Raw genomic sequence first — 23,060 nt, forward strand, 5'->3', positions numbered from 1 at the left:
ACATCGGATCAGAACTAATATTTTCCCAGGCGAGCAAGTCTCGGTATACATTCCGAAATAATACTTTTCCGAGGGTGGTTAGTTACCACACACCCCCCCAGCGAGTCGAATTCATTCGATGTACAATGTCTCGACGAGTCAGGTCGCAAAAACATCTGCTCGAATCGATCGGCAAATTAAAGGGCGTTAAGAGACGTAATATTTTAATTAACGCCAATAAAGAGTTGATCGAAGCAATATCTGATTGCGTGTATAATACTCTTATCGGGAATATACGTCTAACCACGCGGCAAAAACTACGATTAAAAATACACCGTAAAACGTTACGCAAAATTGCGCAGAAAAAATTGGGCTGGCAAACTAAAAAACGAATATTATTAAATCAAAAAGGTGCCGGATTTTTCTCGTTTCTTCTGCCTATTGTGTCGTCGCTCGTGGGAGCCCTAACAGGTTGAACATAAAAAATGTTAAGGTACTCGAAAAAAATGACTTTAGCGCCGATTACGCCACCCCATCAACAACTCAAACCGGATATTGACACGGAAATGGCGGATATTTTAAAAAGCGAAGCGCTCGATGACAGGACCAAGTGGAAGATATACGAAGAGATGCTATTAAAAAAGCACGCTCGAAATAAACCGATTGAAAATAACGATACGCCCAGTTTCGATACATTAGTCAATCTGTTCCCGCTAGGATACAGAGCGAGCGCCCGAGAGATATTTAATCATTTGATTTCGGACAGCGGTCGACTGCGGTGGGACAGCCAGGGGCAGATTTTATTAGACGGTGAAATACAAACGGATTCTGATATTGTTGATTTAGTATATTATCTAATAAGTCCCCACGCGCCGAGACCCCAGAGTTGGTCAAAATTTAATAACCTGGTGGGTAAACTACGGAAAATCACCCCTCAAGCCTTCCCCACCACCACCCCATTACCGTCTACTTCGTTCCTAACAGCTTCCGCCCCCCCGGGCCCCCATCTTTCGCTCGCCTCCTCCAAACGAAAGAAAACTTTGCCGTCAGCGGTCGGGCCTAATTCTTTCGCGACACCTCGACAGTCACCGAAACTTTGGTCGCCTACTATTAAGAACCGTTTACGTAAAAAAAAAACGCCGAGTGCCAAAATTTTGAAATGGGAGAGTTACCGATAAACGTAACGACTAGACTTGAAAAAATATATTTCGATTCTCGTAATCCAGCTAGCTACGGGGGTGTTGAAAAATTATACGATTCTGTCAAAGAGCTCGGAATATCTCGGGAGAATGTTGAAACGTTTTTGCAAACTCACGACGCCTATACGTTACATAGACCAGTTATTCGAAAATTCCAAAGACGAAAGATTCGTGTAGGAAACAGACTAGACCTCTATCAGACTGATTTGGCAGATATGCGCTCTTTAGCGAGCGACAATTCCGGATACACATTTATTCTTACTTGTATAGATTGCTTTTCGAGAGTGGCATTTGCCGTCCCCCTAAAACGTAAGACCGGCGCTGAGGTTGCCCGCGCCCTGAAAATAATTTTTAAAGAGCGGGGCAAGCCCCGCGCTATACAGTTCGACCGTGGGTTGGAGTACGTTAATTCGACTGTTTTAAAACTCCTAAAAGAGGAGGGCATTAGACATTACCATTCCGAAAATAGCGATGTTAAAGCCGCGATGGTAGAGCGTTTTAATAGGACCCTGAAACAGCGCATGTATCGTTTTTTTACTCATAAAAACACGCGACGCTATCTCGACGAGCTGCCCAATTTAATTCATTCGTATAACGCCAGTTATCATACTGCAATTAAAATGGCTCCCTTCGATGTAAACGACAAAAATATTCTTCAAGTTTATAGAAATATTTACAAACCAGGGCAGTCCCAGCCAGCCGCCCTCAAGCCCCGAAAATGCCGTATCAAAGTCGGCGATTACGTAAGGATTACCCGAACTGCCAGACCGTTTTTAAAAGGATACAGCGATCAAAATTGGAGCGCCGAAATATTTAAAGTTATTTTCAAGAATACTAAAAGACCTCTTCAATTTAAGCTCGTTGATTTGGCTGACGAACCCATCACGGGATATTTTTATTTCAAAGAAATTCAACGAGTTATAAAACCGGAAGAATATACAATTGACAAAGTATTAAAGAAGCGACGCTCAAAGGGTAAAGTCGAATATTTCGTTTCTTGGTTAGGGTATCCGGCTACATTCAATTCTTGGGTTTCTGCTAAAGATGTCCGAAGCCTTTTACCTAACGATACCCAGTAATTCAAATCTCGAGATATTTCCGAATAATACGGTAGCCTGTTTCACGATAAAATTACCCGAACCTATCGAATTAAAGGGGGGGTGGGAAGTTGCGTTGGTGGAAATATTGTATCCCTTTTCGTTTTACAACGTGTTGCCCTATGACAATTACGTCTATTTCCGCGTTAATCCCGCCCAGCATGGGGGACAGTCTGACCCTAAAATGGTCGGGACGATGCGAGAAATCCCTCCGGGGCATTACTTGAGTATAGACCATTTACTTAAAGTAGTAAACGACACTGCGCTATGCACCGCCGCTAATGTGTGTCTTACCCACGATCCGCTGAACGGACACGTGGCGCTGGTTGGAAAAAATATTACCCCCTATGGCGTATTTATGAGTGACGGACTGAGCAACACGCTAGGATTTGAAAGAACTAAAACTATCGCGGGCAGAAGCGAGAACCCGGCTCGCTTAAATTTCCACATTCCGCCCCAAATCTTCGTTTATTCCGATATCGTCGCTGATCAAGTGGTGGGCTCGTCGCTCGTCAAATTGTTAAGAATAATAGCGGTTGACGAATCAGCCCGATTTGGTACTCATATCGAGAAAACGTACATTTCGCCGCATTACGTGCCCATTGAGAAGAAATACTTTGATACTATCCAAATAGATCTACGCGATGTTTATGGGAAACCAGCTCCTTTTGAGTTTGGCAATCTAACAGTAAAACTTCATTTGCGTCCAAGATGCCCTTAAGACACGTTCTTGAAAAAAGACGCTGCGTAGCGTGCCCGTACGCTCAATATTATGCCACTCAGGCGGGTGGCGCTATTCCCGACGTATACGTGGGATCGCCGTATCAGCGGGGGCACGGGCAATTCGGAAGCGGGTTTGGGAGTTTCTTCTCCGGCTTGTACAAGCTAGCGAAACCGTTTCTTTTACGGGGGGCGAAATTTTTGGGGGGCCAAGCCCTCTCCACGGGAAAACAAGTTTTGGCTGATGTCTCGACGGGGTCATCCATACGTGAAGCTACCAAACGGCGCCTCACAGAAAGGTACGATGATCTCAAACAACAATACGGGACTGGGAAACGTAAACGCAAAACTAAAACAATTAAGAAAAGACCAAAACGCGGTGGAAAAAAATCATTAGTAGGCAGGAAACGAGCTAGAAAGGTCGTTGATATTTTCTCCTAAAATTATGGGTCATTGCGAAGCGTTAAAAAGTGAACTTGATATTTTTCAATCCGCGCCTATCCAAACGTCAATTGAGGGAGGAAAATGGACAACCTTCAAACCCATCTCGTCGTTGCGAGGCGATACCATCGAGTTTAATATTCCTGGAAGCGGGCACGAGTATATTGATTTACCGCTTACGTACCTACTTGTTAAAGCTAAAATCGTCGCCGATGACGCGGGCAAAAGTTTATTACCGTCGGATGTTGTAGGGGGGTGTAACAATTTTTTGCACACGCTATTTAATCACGCGGAAGTTTACCTTAACGGAACCTTACTGTCTCCGTCAGCTTGTTCGTACGCTTATCGGGCGTACATTGAAACTTTGTTAAATTTTGACAAGGGTGCCAAAGCGTCCCATTTAACAGGCGCGCTGTGGTACAAGGATACCCCCGGCGAAATGAATTCGGTCACTGCCAACGAGGGTTTTAAACAGCGGAAAGGATTCACGGATCAGTCGAAAGAAATAGATTTAATTGGTCCGCTGTTTCTTGACGCGCTCAATGTCGAAAAATATTTAATTAATGGCGTAGATTTACGTATTAAACTATCGCGAAGTAAAGCGAGTTTTGCGTTAATGGGTACGCCGAAGCCCGGGGTTGACTATAAAATTATCATTACGGACGCGAGCTTGTTGGTACGTCGAATACAAATTGCACCCAAAATACTTATCGCTCACGAAAACGCCTTGTCACGAGCAGCAGCAAAGTACGCTTTTACACGCACCGAAACAAAAATATTCACCATCAACTCGAATATCCGAAACACAGTTATTCCCAACGTATATTTGGGTACCCTCCCGGTTCGCTTGATTGTCGCGCTGGTGGATCACGAAGCCTACAATGGAACCCTGGCAAAAAACCCGTACGCTTTCGAACATCAAGATTTATCGAGTTTAGCTCTTTACGTGGATTCTGACGGTGTGGATTCGAAACCTATTACGCCAAACTACGACGCGGGACAATATATTCAAGCCTATCATACTTTATTCACGGGTAGCGGAATTCATTATAGAAACACCGGGATCGATATTTCCCGGGGAGATTATGCCGGGGGCTACGCTTTTTACGTCTTCGACATTTCAAACGACCATAGCGCGGGTGAGAGTCATTATTGGAACCCCTCCAGACAGGGACAGATGCGTTTGGAGCTTTCGTTCGCTAAACCAGTCCCGCAAACGTTAAGCTGCGTAGTTTTCGCCGAATTTCAAGCCAGCTTTAGCGTAGACAAAGATCGTAACGTTTCTATTGAAAACGTGTAATTATGCGCGGATCCGAGATTTTAAACATTTTGAGACGTACGCGCAATTTTATGGGCGTATTCGCTTCGGATTGTCTACCCGATAAGATTAATAGTTTTCCAGCGTCACTGGTTGTAAATCTGGACCCCCACGATGAACCCGGCAGCCATTGGGTCGCGATTTACCTTGATAAATTAAAACGGGCTTGGTATTTTGACTCTTTGGCGCTACGGCCCATTTTGCCAGCCATTAAACTTTTTTTTAAACAAAATTCGAGAAAAATCACGCCCACCAAGCGGCGACTTCAATCGACAACGAGCGTCATTTGCGGACATTATTGCGTGATTTATATACGTCACCGATCAAAACGTAGAAGTCACCAAAGCTTCTTTAAGGGTTTTTCACGAAGAGACGTCAACAATGATATAATGGCCACTAGAAAATTTAACAACCTGTTACGTCATCATAAACGGAGTATAAATTCCCGTCGCGCGACTATACCCCGTTTTTATTCCTAACTAAACCCTCAGTATCGTGTCGGTGGCATGGCGAGAATGGCCGTTGTCGAATTTGACTTTCTACTAGGAAAATCCGCCTCGCGCTCCGGCGGAGAGCCCCCCGACATTGTCGTGAAGGAACTAGCTATATCAACAGTATCGACCCCTCCCGCCGTTCAAGCTTGGACTTTCGAACAACCCTATCCAGTACAACAACTTCCGAACGCCATTAAAAGACAAAACGGCTGGGTGTCTAGGAACCTTCACGGTATTTGCTGGACCGCGGGGTATCTCCCCTATTATAAACTACCCGCCTGCCTTATATCAGCGGTATCGAGTGCGGATATGATTTTTACAAAAGGAGACGTAAAGTGTAAATTTTTAGCCGATTATACTGAGACCGCCATATACGATTTGGAAACTTTTGACTGTCCCCGAGCTGCGACTTTTGATACGCCCCCGCCAGTAAAATGTCTATTCCGACATCAAACTCTAAACACCCGACAACCGTGTTCTTTGGAACGAAGTCTACTTTTCGCCGAATGGATTACCCAGAACCGCGCTGAAATAGACAGTCAATTACGATGTCCATTTTAATTTTTTTTTGTATCACACTATAATATTTTTTTGACTCGTAAAAGAAAAATAATTTTTGTAATATATCATCTTATAAAATAAATATTTTTTATTATCTTATAAATCCGACTCGTTATTTCTCATTGCTCGCGTCATTTTTTTTAGATTACGTAATTAATAGTTCATTGTGTCCATTCATTCGCCCACGGTAGAAAAATATTATAAACGTATTTTAAAAATATTAAGTGTCAATTTATCAATGTAAAATTTACTTTATACGGTCACCTTTAAAAATAACAATGTATTCAATATAAAAACGTTTATTCACATTTTCTTTACAGCGGTTTTAATATTATGAATTTGATTAGTTTTACAATATTCTTGAAAATAAATCAGAGCAGCCATTTCCTTTTCAGTCGGCATTTTTAATTCGGCTGGCAGGTTAGATGTAGTTGGTTCGGTTGATTCCATTGTGGCACCGCGCTTTTTACATGTCCCAATAAGTTCGTTAAGATAATCGATAATTTTATCATCTGACATTTCCTCGGCCTCCGTGTAATGGAGCGATTCACTCTCATCACAATCACACGCCAGATCCGAATCTTCTTTCATTGTATTACACGATAAATGTGTCATTAAATGTTGTTTGAAACCTCTCACGGACCGGTATATTTCCGAGCATATCCCGCATTTCTTTGGTAGCCTAAGCGGAGACATCTTCCTCTTTCCCATAGCGGCTGGCTTATGAAAACCACAACGCATCTACGTAATCTTTACGTTTCATGGTGTAGATTACGTCATCTTTAGTGAGTCATTTTTATAGATTACGTCATTTTTATAGATTACGTCATTTTGGGGTTTAGACCCAGAAATATTATTCCGTAGCTCAAAGAGAATCGGGATGGCTAGTCACGAGGATCTCACCACCGTAACCGGTCGGCTAGAAACGTTCAAGCAATGGGACAACGTACACGTGAACAAGGAAGACTTGGCCCACGCCGGACTTTTCGCCGTAGACTCGGACGGCATAGTCGAATGCTACCTCTGCCACGGACAGTTAGGCAGTTGGGAAACCGGCGACGTACCCCAAACGGAACACGACAAATTTTATCCCAACTGTCCGTCACCCGCCGCTTTGGAGGGCCAAGATATCCCGCCATCCGAAAAATACATCTCCGGCGGACCTACAACCACCCCCGAGGGACCCGGCGACAACGTAACTCTTACCATCAAACGCCTCGAGGTAGAACATTTAATGAAAATGCTCGTAAAAACGCTAATTTCAGATGGTTCGTTTCAACCCTTTGAGTGAACTTTGGTATATACCCTACGAAGATCGACGTAATTACCATGATATAAATAAAATACATTTCCAAAGACGTATTTTCAATGTAAATCGTATTATACAGCCTGTACTCGAAAAATATCTTAATAAAACCTTATAATTTGTATACACTCTTCTCTTTTTTTCCCAAAACACTTTTACCGATGACCGCCCGCTATTTTACGGTACGCTTAGGGGGCCGAAAGTGTTTGTCGGCGAAAACCAACCAACTCGACATTCACTATGACGGGTAGGCTGTTTGCATAACATCGTGTCACCGCCATAGATAACCTATTGACCTAAAATGGGGTGCCTCCAGCTATTAACTATGACTGGCCGGCTGTTTGCATAACATCGTGTCAGTCCACACCACCTGCGGAATAGGGGCAGATAACCTATCGTAAATCATCTAACCTATTGACCTAACCTATTGACCTGCCGAAAATGTACGCAAAATGGGGCCCCTAACATCGTGTCACCGCCATAGATAACCTATTGACCTAAAATGGGGTAACACCTTGGGTTTTATGGGTTATAACATCGTAAATCAGCTAACCTTTTGACCTAAAATGGGGTGCCTCCAGCTATTAACTATGACTGGCCGGCTGTTTGCATAACATCGTGTCAGTCCACACCACCTGCGGAATAGGGGCAGATAACCTATCGTAAATCATCTAACCTATTGACCTAACCTATTGACCTGCCGAAAATGTACGCAAAATGGGGCCCCTATAGGGGGTCCGTTTCACACCTATTTAACGGCTGTTTGCATCGTGTCCATAGGGGCAGATAACCTATTGACCTCATAAATCAGCTAACCTTTTGACCCCGCCGAATATTGCCGCAAAAGGGGGCCCCTATAGGGGCCCGTTTCACCCGCCCGCAGGTGCCCCTTATCGGCATACGCACTCACTTATCTCTGATGTCATTTAAATGTTTAAAGACAAAAGATTTAGTTATTAGTTAGTGTTTACACTTTTATTTCGAAGTGGATTTTCAATGCATAAAATGTATCAAATTATTTGAAGGTGCTGTAAGAGTAAATCATTGCTTTAAAAAAGCCCAAGAATTTGAAATTGAAGACATTATCAAAGTATGGTTGAAGCAGGCAACTACTAGGCTTGCCAAAAAGTGGAAGGCACAAGGGGAAAACACCAAGCAAAAGAAAGCTACGGAAAAAGACAATGTCGATGTGGAATAGTTTTAATTTGTTTTGACACATTTACGCTGACAATTTGTTGCACAATGAGATTTTAATGCGAATTAAAAAAAATTATAATTCTCGGTAGTTTTTATAAGGGAAATGTGAAACAAATTCAATACATGCATTTAGTATCTGGTTTTATATGTTATGTAATCTAATTGCCAGGATTTGATGTGAATTCATAAATTGTGCAATGTAAGGTAAGTACATGGTTAGTGGTAAGTGAATGTTTGGTGTTTGAATACGTGGATTAGAGGGATCTCTACACTAATATGGTTGGTGAATGAACACGTGTAGTGGACCATTCTTAACACGGATATGGTTGGTGAATAAACACGTTTAAGTTTGCTTTAAGAAGGTGTTTGTACACGCAGTAGAAAGGTGTATGAACACGTAAACGAAAGGTATTTAAACACGTGACCAAAACGTCATCATGGTGTGCTGTAACACGTTTCTTACCCGGTAGTGTTCTACGTGTGTCACACGTATTCTGTACACGTGGTTACTACTATGCCTAACCTCGTACCTGGGAATGCTACATTTTAAAGTTTTCGGTTTTTACTGCCCTTTGATATTTATAAAACCAATAGATCTTTATAATTTCGCCCAAGATAGGAAAAAGATGTCACGGACATAATAGTACACAACAGTCCCCCGATGTATTAACTTTTTTTAAATATTATCCAATTTCTAATCATCTTCTAGCTTAACTTAACAAAACCCGGGAATAATTTTATGAAGAATAATTTTTCGAGTTACCAGGTTTTGGAAATAAGGTAGCGAAACGTGAACGATTTAGACAATGTTGCAAACGTGGGTTGTGGGGTCACGAGAATTGGCCCGTTTTTTATATTTCTTAATTCAACCGCAAACGTAATTCAGAAATGATCCGTACTAACTAAAAGTATAATTTTTAAATAAGTCGGTCTTAATTTAAACATGGAAATCGCTCACAATCACTTTAATGGGCCAATGCCCCACTTCCGGGTCCAGATCTCACAAATTTTAACAATGGCAGCGAGTGCATGATATTTCCAATCGATTGACTTATATTGTGTCTTTGTACCGGAAACGTCTCGCAAGGAATCGTGCGAGCACCGGTGGTAATGGCGGTTTCGGGGGACACAACATGTGAATATAATACACAAATCTTCGAATATCGTAGAAAATGCATCAATCGTTATTAAAGTAGGAGCTCAAGTTTCATTTCTATTAATTGTCGCTTTATGTGTGTAAACATTTTTGAGAAAATACATGTCACAAACTAAAATTTAGGAAATGAGTTTGACCCTTTCCATGGGGTAAAATTAATGATAGCCCGACGCCAGTCACATAAATCAGCATTGAATAGTCAATTTATCGACTAAACTCAACGCAATAGCTCTTTATCAAGTTCAATGAGCACTACCGTTTATCACTATCAAGTTTAATATAATCTACCGTTTATTAAGATTCCACGATTGTGGAATCTTTATAAGGGGCCAACATGCTTCTCCGTAGACTTTCAAAGCACTATTAAAGCTATCAAAAAACAAAGCTATTTTTTCCTTTTTAAAATTTTAAGCGATTTTTATGCCCAAGTTTCAGTATTAGCGAGGCTAGCGATAGCTACACGGGTTTGTTATTACTGTCAACTTAAAAACAAACACACTTCATAATCGCAATACACTACATGGTTTACTCGACAGTAGATAAAAGCCTACCAATGGCTTTGCTTTATAGAAACATTTTTGACATGACGGCTTTACTTATTGGCTGGGAAGTACATGAGTAACCCTGTTCCAAGTTTAAAAAAAAAGTTTTGGTCAGTGCCGCCTTAAAAGTTTTAAATCTTTTAATTGTTAATAAACGTATTATTGGTAAATAAATTTGGTTGTGGTGAATTTATTTATGCATAAATAATTATTTTAAAAATAAATAACGATAATCTTGTTGAAATCAATTCTAAGCAACAATTAAAAACTTAAGCCTTTGCACTCCTGTTCGTATACGGTAAAAGCTGAATTATACAACTTTCTTATACAATCGTTAATTATTCTCGATCCATTAGTTTTTACTTATTTAAGCTTTCACATAGTACTAACTATTGGTACTTAACATTTTTATTATAGTTAATGGTTCATTTGGTTGAGCTGCTTTTAATAATGTGTACATTGTTTATTTAAATATTAAAATAACCATAATTTTCTAAAATTAAATATTTTAATCATTGTTAACTATTGTCAATTATTAAGGGCTTTACCGTTCAATAAAATTTTGAAATTGTCGCCTCAAAGATAACAAGTTGGTAAGCCAAAATATACCTCTCCTCGGAAGAATGGTCCAAAGTGGTAATTATTTCTGGAGACGACCCTTAAAGATATCTCCGCAATTCAGAGTTGTTTACTATAAACGTAATCCCGGTTCAATACCGCCCGGTGTAAAATTTTAATTTGAATTAAAATAATTGAAACGAAACAACCAAGTTTAATTTATTCAGAAAAATATGAATTAAAGATTTACAACAGCGAGTTGGACGTACTAAAACAATGAACAATTGAATTTAACCCTATTTACAGAACACGTTTATCAGTTATATATAATACGAAGCAAATTTTAATTAAAGAATTATCTACAGAGGGTATTTGTATTTGCCATTTTAATCTTAACCGTAAAATTACAAGTCGTTCAATGAATAAAAGTTACGGTACGCTTCCGGTAAGTTTCCGGTTCGCTTTTCTAACGAACCGAGTGGTACGGATCGGTTTCTCGCTGAACGGAGCCGATTTATGCACGTGTAAAGTATGGTGGGGAGGGGGTAAAAACTAGTTTTCAATCTTACCGTATTTACTAGTCCCTCTAATTTTTTTCATCTCTGTGATTTTTACTGAATGGGGATGCTAACTAATGATGTTCCCGCTAGGTTCGTGACCGAGCTAGCGGTCCTCTAAGCAGACGACGGATAATTTCGGCATATAAAAGAACGCGTCGTCCGGTTAGAGGACCTCTAGCTCGGTCAAAAATAAATTTGAACCCTTTTTGTGTGTTTAGGGGCGAAAGTTTTTTCGTTCAATTTTTGAGATCATCTTAATAGTTAGGGCTGCAATCTTGTCTATTTTAAAATTTAGTACTCTATTAAGCAACATAACTCTAATTGGCTCGAGGAACACCACTTAAAAATATCAATTAGAATACATTTTGAACAAGATAAAAAGTTAACAAATCGAGCTGCCACAGCCATGGAAATCTCATAATCTGGCAAAACTACTCGTGGATAAATTATTCCATTTTCTATGGGATAAATTTTATCGTTAGCAGTGTTGCCAAAGTGTGGGATTTTTTACCTTAAAAAGGTTTTAACCATAGAAATCGGATAACAAACTAAAACAATTTTTGAAATTTTGTCGCGGGTTCCGATTAGAACTTTTAAAAACCCTGCCTTTGGCCCATGCTTTTCGTTTGGCTGGCAACGAAAGTTACGCCATCGGTGCGAAACTGGTGAACTAACACTCAATTTCGCCTAAAATTAAATGGCCGACTTTAGCTCTACGCTAACGCGTTTTTTTAATCTTTAAAGTAACTTATGTTTAATTAAAGTAATCAAATCGTGTAAGAGTACATACTCAAAAAAAACATCTTTTCACCGGTTACTGTTAGAAATAGTTGTTTTACGAGCAATTGTTATGGGGAAAACCGGTGCACAGCAATGGTTTATCGCGAATATCTACGTTAGTATTGTATGTACGGCTATAAACCCAAGTATAAACATTAGGGTCCGGCTATTTCCCACAAAACATGTTCTATGAACATTTTACATACGAGTAATCGTTGGGTCTTATTCGCGGTTTTAACGTTGTACCTGAAACGCGTCTTACAATTTTGCGCCTTCGTTGACTTAAAACGCATCCGCCGCTCTTCATGTAATCGCGTTTAAAATTTACCACCCAGCTAACTCTTGTTATTTTTTAAATAAATCGCTTGAAAATGAAGCTATTGTGAAGGTTATGTGAGACAAAATGATGGGAAAGTCGGAATAATGGGTAACTTCAATTTAAGTTCATATTGACTGCCGTAAGGAATAAATCCAAAAGACCAGTGTCAATGCTTTGAAAAGAAAACACGACACCGATGAGACTGTTCGACATGTAGAACGCGAGCGAATCAACCTACCAAATGATATAAGAAATATTCAACATACAAATTTCCCGTTTATATGAACTTAAATGTAATATAAAATCGTCTTGAAAAACCGTTTACTGCTTCATAACATTCAAAAATAATATTTATTAAAATTATTAACATTAATAATAAACCCGATTACTATCGTTAAATCTTGGTTTAATAATTTGATATTTTAAATACGAAACAAATAACTAAATACGCGGAATTTTGGGCGTTAAATAAGCTTAGAACGTATTTCCTTATTTGTTTCTTATTACAAGGAGCGTTCGCCATCATTTAACCAAGATTTAACGATAGTAATCGGGTTTTTCCGTTTCAAAATAGGCAGTAGATTAAGACTGGGCAAGATTCCGCGCCTTAAAATTTTCGTCTACTTTAAAAATACATTCTGAACGAACCAATGGATGAAAAGTTATGAAACTAGCTTTTAAATAACCCTTGAAACTTATTTCAAGTCATATTTATAATTCCCTGATGACAAAATTCGTGAAAAGTATTAATATCGTTCCGAATTACAACCTACTTTCTAAAATCTCATTTTGCTTTCTAATTCGCGCGTTGACAACACAAACTTTACCCAGACGAGGCTGACGAGGAGATGCTCGGTTATCTACATGGTGCGGGAATTTTTTTTTTCGAATGTTATAAAGCGATAAACGATATTTCAAGACGATTTTATATTACATTTAAGTTCCTATAAACGGGAAAAATTGTCAGTGGAATATTTCTTATATCATTTGGTAGGTTAATTAACGTTTAATTATCGCCAAATTTACATTAATTTCAATGGGGTGGAGAAAACTTTTAACCAAGTTTCTCGCGAGCGCGCCTCTTTAGGCAGCGCAGATGGCGTAACTGTCGTTTAAGCCAAGAATCTAATCGGTACCTTGTCAGCCATTCGATTAAGCGTTTTAGTTTGTTATCCGATTTCTATGGTTTTAACAGTTTCTGCGGGAAATATATAGTTTACCTTTTTGTGTATTTGATATGGCCTTCAGAATTTTATATTTTTGAATAATTATTTAACTAAACTTTTCCTGGTCTAGCCTACGAAAATATAAAATACTAGAAAATATTTGGCGCGTTTTCATTGTGTTTTAAGAGGGGGCGTGGCTAGAAACCTTTTAGGGGTTATTTGGGGCCAAAAAGTTCGTTTGGCCCGTTAGGCTGAAATGTTGAACCTGGGCTGTGGGATTTTCGATCCTCAAAAATTGGCAACACTGATAAAAGTTTAAACACTTAGCACGTTGGAATTTACTGTGCGGTGATTCCTCTATGTTAAAAGTTAAAACCAGTTAGTTGAAAGTCGCTGAAACTATTTCAAATTTAGTTAATTATTGTGATTTTATTTAAAAATATTTTCATATTAATCTGACTTAAATTTAGAAAGGCTATACTCCTTACAAAGTGTGCTGTGACAGTGGTGATAGCTAGTAGGCATGTGGTGGTGGCGGTAAGTAATTTGAACTAAGGCCTATTATTAGAAAAGCCATATTTCATGTTAGCTCCTTGTTTTTAGTGCTAATATGTAAATCTGACCATTTTAGCAAACCAACTAAAATCTACATTTACAAGAGGGTAAATATTTTTATTGAAATTACTAAAAAAAAGGGCGTTCTTCTTGTAAGCGGCTTCGTGTAGTCAGCGCCCCGGAATGTACAAATGCGGAACTATATCGATGGTTCAATGTTTAATTCACGATTCTCCCGCACACAGACACACACGCACGCGCGCGCGCGAACAACCCCTCCCCCCGGAAGGATCATTATCTCTTCCCCTCTTCCCACCCCGGTAAAGAAGTAAAGGCTCTATTTTTTTAAATGGAATTTTTAAAAATATTAAGAAACAAAAAAATATTAAGGAGAAAAGAGTCAGTATTTATTTTTTATATCTTTTTTTATTTCAAATATATTTTTGTTCACCGGTCGATAATATTATTTAAAAAAACATGTGTATCTTTTTATGATCCGGCTGTAAAAAACAGCTACGTTGTTATTATTTTATTGGGGAAAGAATGAGAGAGAGAGATAGAGAGATAAATATATATTTAAAAAAATGGGACGACGAGGAGGAGGTGAACTATAGGAGGAAAGATAACTTTAATTAAAAAAAAAACACACACGCACGCAAAGAGTTAGTAAAGTTTATTTTTTCTTCCTTTGGAGTAGTTTCTGAGGCTTTTGTAGAGAACGTCTAAATTGGATTCAGTCGATGTCGTCGCCGTTGCCGCGTCGTTGTCAACGTTGTCGACGTTATGGTGTTCTTCGTCATTGTCGTCGCCGTAGTAGTGGTGATCGATGTCCATCGACATGGCGGATACGTTTTCGCCGGTAGTGCTAGTAGTAGTAGTCGTAGTAGGCGACTCAATTTCAATTCTAGGACTCTCTGCCGCCTCCTCCTCCTCATCCTCCTCCGGCTCCACCACGATTTCGACTTTCGGGTCGTAAACTTTCGCTATGGTGTCTATAAATTTCAAATACAGATTTTTCCTTCGCCGGCGCTTTTCGCGTCGCCAAAGGAATTCGCTGATGTGCAGATCGAGATTTTCGTCCGGAATTCCTCCTCGATTAAGTCCTCTTTTCAAGGCTCGCCAATTGGACTCGATAGTTTGCGTATTAGCGCCCGTGTTGGGGTCGATTAAGTTTTCGGAATGGTTTACGGTCTGGTGAATATATCCCATCGCGGAAAGACCTAAATACCCCTTGCAAAGATCCGTAATCACGATGGTTCCCTTTTCAACGTGTTTTTCAATCAGGGTTATTAAAGTCTTTTGGTCGTGCTTGTTGTTCGGTAGGATTTCAAGCCTCAAGCGTCCTCTGACATCCCCTTCGTTGCGTTCTATCATGCCTAAAATCCAATGACCATCGACCCTTCGACCGCGATGAAACTTTCTTTTGGCAATCAAGGTTTCGTCGATTTCGACGACTTTTCCCGGGCCGCCTATTTTGCCTCGTTGTTCGAAATGCTCAATTAGCCACGTCATGCACGTTTCTCGACAGAAACTCAGCCAATCGGAGATAGTTTCCATCTACGTTACCGTTTTTTCGCTCGACGTTTCTAATATTAGGTCCTCGTATTTGGTGTGTCCATTCGCGAAACATGTAGACGATTATTAACGTCTTGTCAACGCCTAATTTGTGATTAGAAAACCAAGAATTGGTGAAAAGACTTTGAAGAAATGACGTTGAAAATTTACGGTCCGTTGACATCGAAAGTACGCCTCGATTCACCCGTATCGCGCAAAGTCGTCCTGTTGGAACAAATTTTTCAATCGAGCTCCGACAAAACCAATCCTCGGTCTTCCAACCATTTCATTATTCGATCTTTGTCTCGGGACAGGATATTTATAAGCGTTCTAAAATTAAAATGCTCCATTTATACGCTTTAACTATAACACTAATTTAATAATAATAATAACTATTCTTATTATATTATTTTTGTACTACTACTACTACCTTAAGCGTTTATAGTTAAAATATACTTTTTGTCTCGTGAGAAACGAAAGATTTGGACAGTCTATAAACGTATTTTTATATACTTGGTTCGCGAGTCCCGCGTTTTCTTTTAAAAAAAAAAGTTTCTAAAGTATATAATATCCACTTATTATACTACTGGGTACCCGTATCGCGAATGGAAAACAAAAATTGGAAAGATGACACACACACCATACGGGATCGCGACGTTGCTCGTTATACGACATTGAATCTCCGTTATAATTGCGTGCGCCCGATGACGGAATCTTATACTTTTTTTTTTCATTTTAGCGCTACTCCTTATATAAATTATTGTTATATCATCGAAACATAACGGAGAAATGAGTAGTGTAGCCGAATGGTTAGTGAGAGAGAGATTCCGAAGGTTTCTTCGCCCTCATTGTTTCGTCTCGCGTTCGATTCCCGATGGCGGAATCTTAAACGTTTTTTTTTTTTCATTTTAGCGCTACTCCTTATATAAATTATCTTTATATCATCGTAACCAAACGAAGAGGAAGAGAGATTCCGTAAGTTTACCCCACACCCATCTGTCGTCCCGGGTTCGATTCCCGATAGCGAAGTCGTGTAGGTTTTTTTGCTTTATAGCGCTTCTCATTATATAAATAATCTTGATATCATTGTATCCAAACGAAGAGAAGCCGAATGGTTAGAGAGAGAGAGAGATTCCGTAAGTTTACCCCACACCCATCTGTCGTCCCGGTTTCAATTCCCGGTGGCGGAATCTTTTATTAATTATTGTTTTGGTTTTTGCACTATAGCTAGCTCAACGGTTAAGGAAGTTCGAGTCTCTTTGTATTAAGCGAGTCTGTTTGAGTAGGTATCTGTCTGAGTCTCTGTTCGAGTCTCTTTTTATTGGAGTGAATTTGGATGTGTTTGGGTTTGTGTGTGTGTTTCTGTTCAAGTCTCTTTTTTTGTTTTTGGACTGAGTCTGGGTGTGTATGTGTGAGTGTTTCTGTTCAAGTCTCATTTATGTTTGTTTTTTGGAGTGATTCTGTGTGTGCATGTGTGTGTGTGTGTGTGTGTGTGTGTGTGTGTGTGTTTTGTTTTCTGTTAAAGTATCTTTCCTTTTTTTGGTCTGATCGAGTCGGTTTGCGTGGCTGTCTGGATCTCTCTAGACGTGTGTACGCGTGGAATATATATATATATATATATATATTCCACGCGTACTCGATATGTGTCTGGTTACTATTAACGTATACGCGTCTCTGAGTATTTTTATAGGTGTATGCATGTGTATCTGTACGCGCGCGTGGGTACGTGTGTGATTTCTCTCTGCACGCGAGGGAGGGTGGGTGTTAGTTAGTCTGGGTCTAGGGTGTACGTGGGTGGGTGTCTGGGTTCAATGTACGTGTGCGTGTGGGTGTGTTTTTGGTCTAGTTCTCTATGTACGTGTGTGTGTGTTTGTCTGGTTCTCTCTCTGGACGCGTGGGTGGGTGTCTGGCGAGAGGGTGGGGGGCTCTATGTACGTGTGTGAACCTTTTTGGTCTGGGGTTAAGGATGTGCCCAATGGTATAAAGTTTTAAATGGAAGAGGGGAATTATTTTATTATTGGGATCGTTGTCGAGGACTCGAATGAGAAAGTATATATAAATATATTTATTTATATGTATATTGCTTTTATAATTATTATTATTATTATTATTATTATTTACAAAATGTACCCACACGAGGGGGCGGCTGAACAGTTCTGTGGTCAGAGCACGTGGAAAGCATCCACGGTACAATCACCAACCCCTGATGGTCCCGCCTCCTCTCCTTTTTTTAAATTTAAATAATATATCACGAGGAATTTTTCAGTCGCGGGGGACCAAGCTCAGTCGGTCGATAAGAATTTGGAGTATCACCACGTATTGCGATTCCCGTCTTCCCTAACTTCCTCCACCAAACCCTTTACTAATAGAGAAAAACAAGAGAAAAGGATCGCTGTAATTTGTTACGTTTATTGAGGAAGGAGGTGGGATTCCCCTCTCCCCCGCCCCAACTTCACTTACAACTTCAACAACTCTTTTTAACATCGATAATAATAACGCGTAAGTATATCTTTCTCTTCCTTGATGGTTGTTCGATAGTTCCCAAAAAGGAAATAATTACCGCCATATAGTAAATATATCCGCGATTTACCAATTGCGAAAAGCTGAATTTCACTTTTTATTTTCCCCCGTTTCATTTTCAACAGCGGCTGGAAACTTCTTAACGAGTTGCCGACGACATAATTTAAGCTCGCGTCGCAAAGCAAGGGGGGTGGGGAGGCGGAGAAGTACGAGGAGATAATTTTAAGCCGTGAACGATTTTTACTCGATAATATCCCAAGTTTTTGTTTTTCTCTGTTGACTCTATGAAAATATTAAGAACGATTCTAAATTGTGTTTTTTAAGCGAGTTTCATGTCACTGAACGGTTTAAGTCAAGTGGTCGAGAAGCGCCGACTCAACCCTATACTAACGTAACAATTTAAACCCGCAAATAAAGCCTCCACAGAGTTACCCCTTTAAACTTTAAAAAATATAATAATGATAGCGGCTGTACCGATTGTGAAACGCGAATTTCACATTTCATTTTTCCATTACAATTTGAGCACCGGCGGAAAGTTTTTCATCAACGAGTTTGGATCGTCGACGACTTCTCCACTCTTTCGCCTCTCCTCTCTCCCTCCCTCCTTTGCGACGCGAGATAAAATCATTTCGCCGGCCACTCGTTGGGAACTTTCAGTCGTTGCTCAAATTGTAACAGGAAAATTATGTGGAATTCGCTTTTCGCACACATACACAAATATATATATACATATATATATATATATATATATATATATATATATATATATATATATGTAGGTATTAATATACGTATATGTATATGTAAGTGTGTGTGTCTGTTTGCGTTAACTGAAACAACAGCACTCAATGTGTATACTGCACTTTGGGTTTAATTATAAGAATGATAATCGCAAAATTCCACAACCAACCGACTAACACCCCATAAGAACCCTATGTATGAAAATAGTCGTGATAACCGATATAACGATTGTGAAAAGCGAATTTCACTTTTATTTTTCTCGTTTCATTTCGAGCACCGGCGGAAAAATTTCCATCAACGAGTTTGGATCGTCGACGACTTATCCACTCTTTCCCCCCTTATCTTTTCCCCCTTCTTTGACGGCTTGTGAACTCTCTTCCCCTTCCCCTTTAACCCCCCCCCCTTTATTCTTCTTTGCGACGCGAGGAAATTATTTTGCCGGCGAGTCGTTGAGCATTTCCAGCCGGTACTCAAATTGTAACAGGAATATAAAATGTGGAATTCGCTTTTCTCACACACATACATACACGAATATATGTAATAATTGATAGTGCCCTGTTATAAAACCTAACGGAGAAAATGATTTCATTATTTTTTCTATTATTTGCACAGGCCGAGCGCGAAGGCTCAAAATTGTCGACAACGATTAACGGATGGCTCTACCAGCAGCTATTATCGGATGATCAAGTTTTTTTTGTTTCCTCACTGGACAAAAATATTGTTACCGCGTGCGACCGAACGGACAAGGATTTTTATGTCTCCGAGGGAATTTGTGTGTGTGTTTTTCTCAATGTTCCTATCATTCGAATGGGGTCCGGTAACGGTTTCCATCTAATGTACGCGGAAAACTTCTGATTACACAATTTGCGAAAACGTCGGGCAGGGTGGGGTTGATTTTTATTTATTTATTTTTTTTTGAACCCGGGTCTTTCCACTCGTAAAGAGAGCGCTCTAGCAACGAACCACCGATACGTATTATACCGCAACCATATTTAAAAGCAAAACAAATCTGGGCGTTTATTAATGTCAATTTATTCCGCAATAAAGTTACGTTATCAAGTTTTTGTTTTAAAAAAAGTATTGCATTAATTATTTATAGATTAAATTAATTGAGTACGCACTTACGAATCGGTATCGAACCCCCGAGTAAATTTTCGCTCTCGGATTAGGAGGCGGATATATATATATATATATATATATATATACTCAGAGTGAAAGAGAGAGATATACACAGAGAGAGAGTCCGTATTCCTTTACGTTTTTTTTAATAAACGTATTAACATAATTTTTTTTATTTTCCACAATTATAAACTAAATTTAATTTATTTTAATTATACCCGTCGTGGCCAGGAATCGACCCTGGGTCACTTTTTTCGCAAACGGATCTTTTACAGCTGAGCCATTCCTCCTATATTCAACTCCTCGCGTCATCGAATTGAAAATAGACGCTTTTTAAGGAGGGGTATACAAAATATTTTTTTCTCTCGAAAACAAAAATTATTACCCTCGAATTTTTTGACTGCAACTAAAGCACGTATAGGGAATGTGGAAAAAAATTAATTTTGAAAATTAAAAATGAGCTATTTTCAGGGTCAAAGGTCAACTATTTAAAACTTGATTTATGGTATTTTATCTTTTATATAGCATAAACCTAAATACTTATTTCCATTGCGCTGTTCAATTCCTTTAAAATGAGACCTCTTTTGAATTTTTGGGTTAAGTAGAAGCTGAGATACAAAATGGTTAATGGTAGGGTTCAATGTAATTTTCAAAAATGTGACTACACTGTATCTCAGCAACCGCTCAACCAATCTTCCTGCAAAGTTCAGAATCGACTTCTTCGGCCAAAATAACCCTAAATACAATTTTTCACGAAATTTGGCGTTGGTCGGGTGAACAAGTGGGAAAATCTGTCCTGGAATGACCCCATTATTAAAATTAAATTAGCAATTTTAAAAATACACGTTTAAATCTTTAAAGACCACGATAAACCTTTGAATTGACCAGCCCACAAGTATCTTTGCTTTAAGCACGCGATGGCGTATTGTTCGGGAAATCCAAATAATCGGTGGTCTGCGACTTTGCGCGGACAATATACATAGAACGGGTTTAGCCCCATATTTCCTAACAGTAAATTCCAGTTATAGCAGGTGTTTTGTGACAAAAATGTGAGCCCCCGAAACCTATTTGGTCATTATTTTATTGCCGTTGTAGAATACATATATTAGCGTCATTTCTTCAAAATTAATTATTCTATTTCATTAAAATAGTATAACTATTATTAAGGTAAAAAATTAATTTAATTGTATTTGTTTTATTACGTATGTGGACGCAATTAAAGCGATATTTAATTATTAGGTTAAAAGCTTATTAGCAAATATTTTTTTGTTATTACCTTTATTAACCAAAAATATTTCATGAAAATATTAAATTTAGTTATTTGTATAAACATTTTTAAATTAAAAATATTTCAAATATTTTACATGGTTGTTAAAACTGTGTGGAACGTAAGTTTCTTAGTGGTAGTATAAGAAACGTTTAGATTTCCTTAGGGAAGATAAGACAACTACTCTAAGCTTTACACGATTTCAGCCACAAAAAACCAAAATTTTCGCTTCATTCAATTTGCGAAAAATAATGGAATTACACCTAAGAAATTTTGAAGACAAGCCTAATTCGATAGTATAGTATGTTTTTAGGCTATTCCACAAAAAAAAATCAAACTTGGCTAATTTTTCCGAGTAATGCAAGGAAGCTAACAACTGTCTCCTGACTAACATGCCAACGCAAAAGAGGAGATAACGGATTCAAAAGGTCGGCGCGGGAGATAGGGGGAGCCCCAATCGCCCACCCCACCCCCTCCCAATTTATAGGAGTGACTAATTTTCCGAGAAAGGCAGTGTTATTTTCTAGTACTTAACAATAATATGAACTACAACAAAAAACTACGAAGAAGAGCGAGGGAGATTGGGAACCAAGCTGAAAGTCATAAACCCCTAAAAGTAGGGGCCGGCGCGAGAGATAAGGGGAGCCACAATAGCCATCCCCGCCCCCTCCCTCCCTCCCTCTCCATTTATTTATTTGGAAATAGGCGCGTTTAGTAGGAAATAAGGCCCTGAACATTGAGTTAAAATTTCAAAGCTATCCGTCCTCGAGTTTTTAGGAACATGACATACCAATAAATAAATCAATAAATAAATAAACAAATAAATAAATAAATAAACAAATAAATAAATAAATGGACAAACTTTAAGACTTATAGTTATAGATTTATTTGTATGTCATGTTCCTAAAAACTCGAGGACGGTTAGCTCTAGAGGTTGGAAATTCTAACTCAATGTTCATGGTCTGATTTCCAACTAAACGCGCCTAAGTCCAAATACCCGACATGCTTATTAATCTAATTCAATTTTCAGTTTTATTTTACTCGACTTTGGACTTTCACGTCTCAGCTGGAGGTTTTGACGGAAAGGGCTTATCTTAGTCGCCCATAGGGGAGCGTCCATAAATTACGTGAGGCGTTTAGGCTAGGGAGGGGTCGAGCTGAATCTTACCCAATCTCACGTGGAAGAGAGGGGGGGTTTCGGCAAATATCACGTATCTTTTCCCCGCAAGAAACTGTGTAAAATTGTGATAAAACTGGGTAAAATTAAGTAAAACATGATTCTCCACTGAAATATGCCTAGTCCTACACAGTAACACCAATAAATAAATAAATCCAACGCAAATTCAAGGCGGATGCACACGTAGCCTTCGCGCGCGAAATCTCGCTGGTAAATCACGTCGCGTCGCGTTTTGAAATCATGGCGTATGTGTGTTTGGGCCTTAACGTATTTACACTAAAAATACGCATTTTGAAAATATCATGTGATATTTGGGGGGGGGGGGGAAGATAACACTTCTTTGTTGTTTAGTCTTTCTTTAGTACCATTGATTCGGAAATATAAGTCATTTGGAAATTAAAACTCGAGAATTGTTAGCTCTCCCAAAAGTAATTAGGAAGAATCATCAGAAGGAAATAAAAATACGAATTTTTCTTAAGTCGGTTTTGTTATGGTACCGTACTTTTATTACGTACAAATCAAAAAGACCCCGGGCCAAGCCGGGTATTAAAGCTAGTTGATAATACAATTTTCGCTACGTGGCTAAATCCAACAACGAAACATAAAATAATTAATTATTTAAAATTTTAAATAAATCTGCGAATTTCACTATCTTTAACCTGGGAAAGTTGTTTTCTTTACCTTTCCAATATTCTATTGGGTCTTTACAATTACATAATTCTCAGAGGTATAAT

The 23,060-nt window shown here is 39.0% G+C and overlaps 3 protein-coding genes across 3 annotated transcripts in view; all 3 read left to right on the top strand.

The window, feature by feature from the left end:
• The window catches only part of LOC149949112 (uncharacterized), a 300,220-nt gene that overhangs the window by 155,846 nt on the left and 121,314 nt on the right, over nt 1–23,060 (top strand). The window lies entirely within an intron of this gene.
• LOC149949114 (uncharacterized) overlaps nt 1–23,060 on the top strand; it is a 256,112-nt gene that overhangs the window by 111,738 nt on the left and 121,314 nt on the right. The window lies entirely within an intron of this gene.
• On the top strand, nt 6,391–7,233 carry LOC149949119 (baculoviral IAP repeat-containing protein 3-like). Its single transcript, XM_090169357.1, has 2 exons — nt 6,391–7,004; nt 7,075–7,233. The coding sequence occupies exons 1-2, from the start codon at nt 6,690–6,692 to the stop codon at nt 7,231–7,233; spliced, it is 474 nt and encodes a 157-aa protein (XP_090025483.1). The 5' UTR covers nt 6,391–6,689.

Source organism: Leiobunum rupestre, chromosome 3 (assembly GCF_980474605.1).
Source record: "Leiobunum rupestre chromosome 3, qqLeiRupe1.1.hap1, whole genome shotgun sequence".
In the NCBI taxonomy this organism is placed as follows: domain Eukaryota; kingdom Metazoa; phylum Arthropoda; class Arachnida; order Opiliones; family Sclerosomatidae; genus Leiobunum; species Leiobunum rupestre.

Excerpts from the sequence above, each read along its gene's own strand:
- LOC149949119 (XM_090169357.1), top strand. The coding sequence starts at position 6,690 with ATGGCTAGTCACGAGGATCTCACCACCGTAACCGGTCGGCTAGAAACG. Across the intron at positions 7,005-7,074 it reads CCGAGGGACCCGGCGACAAC|ATGGTTCGTTTCAACCCTTT; the intron begins GTAACTCTTACC and ends CGCTAATTTCAG.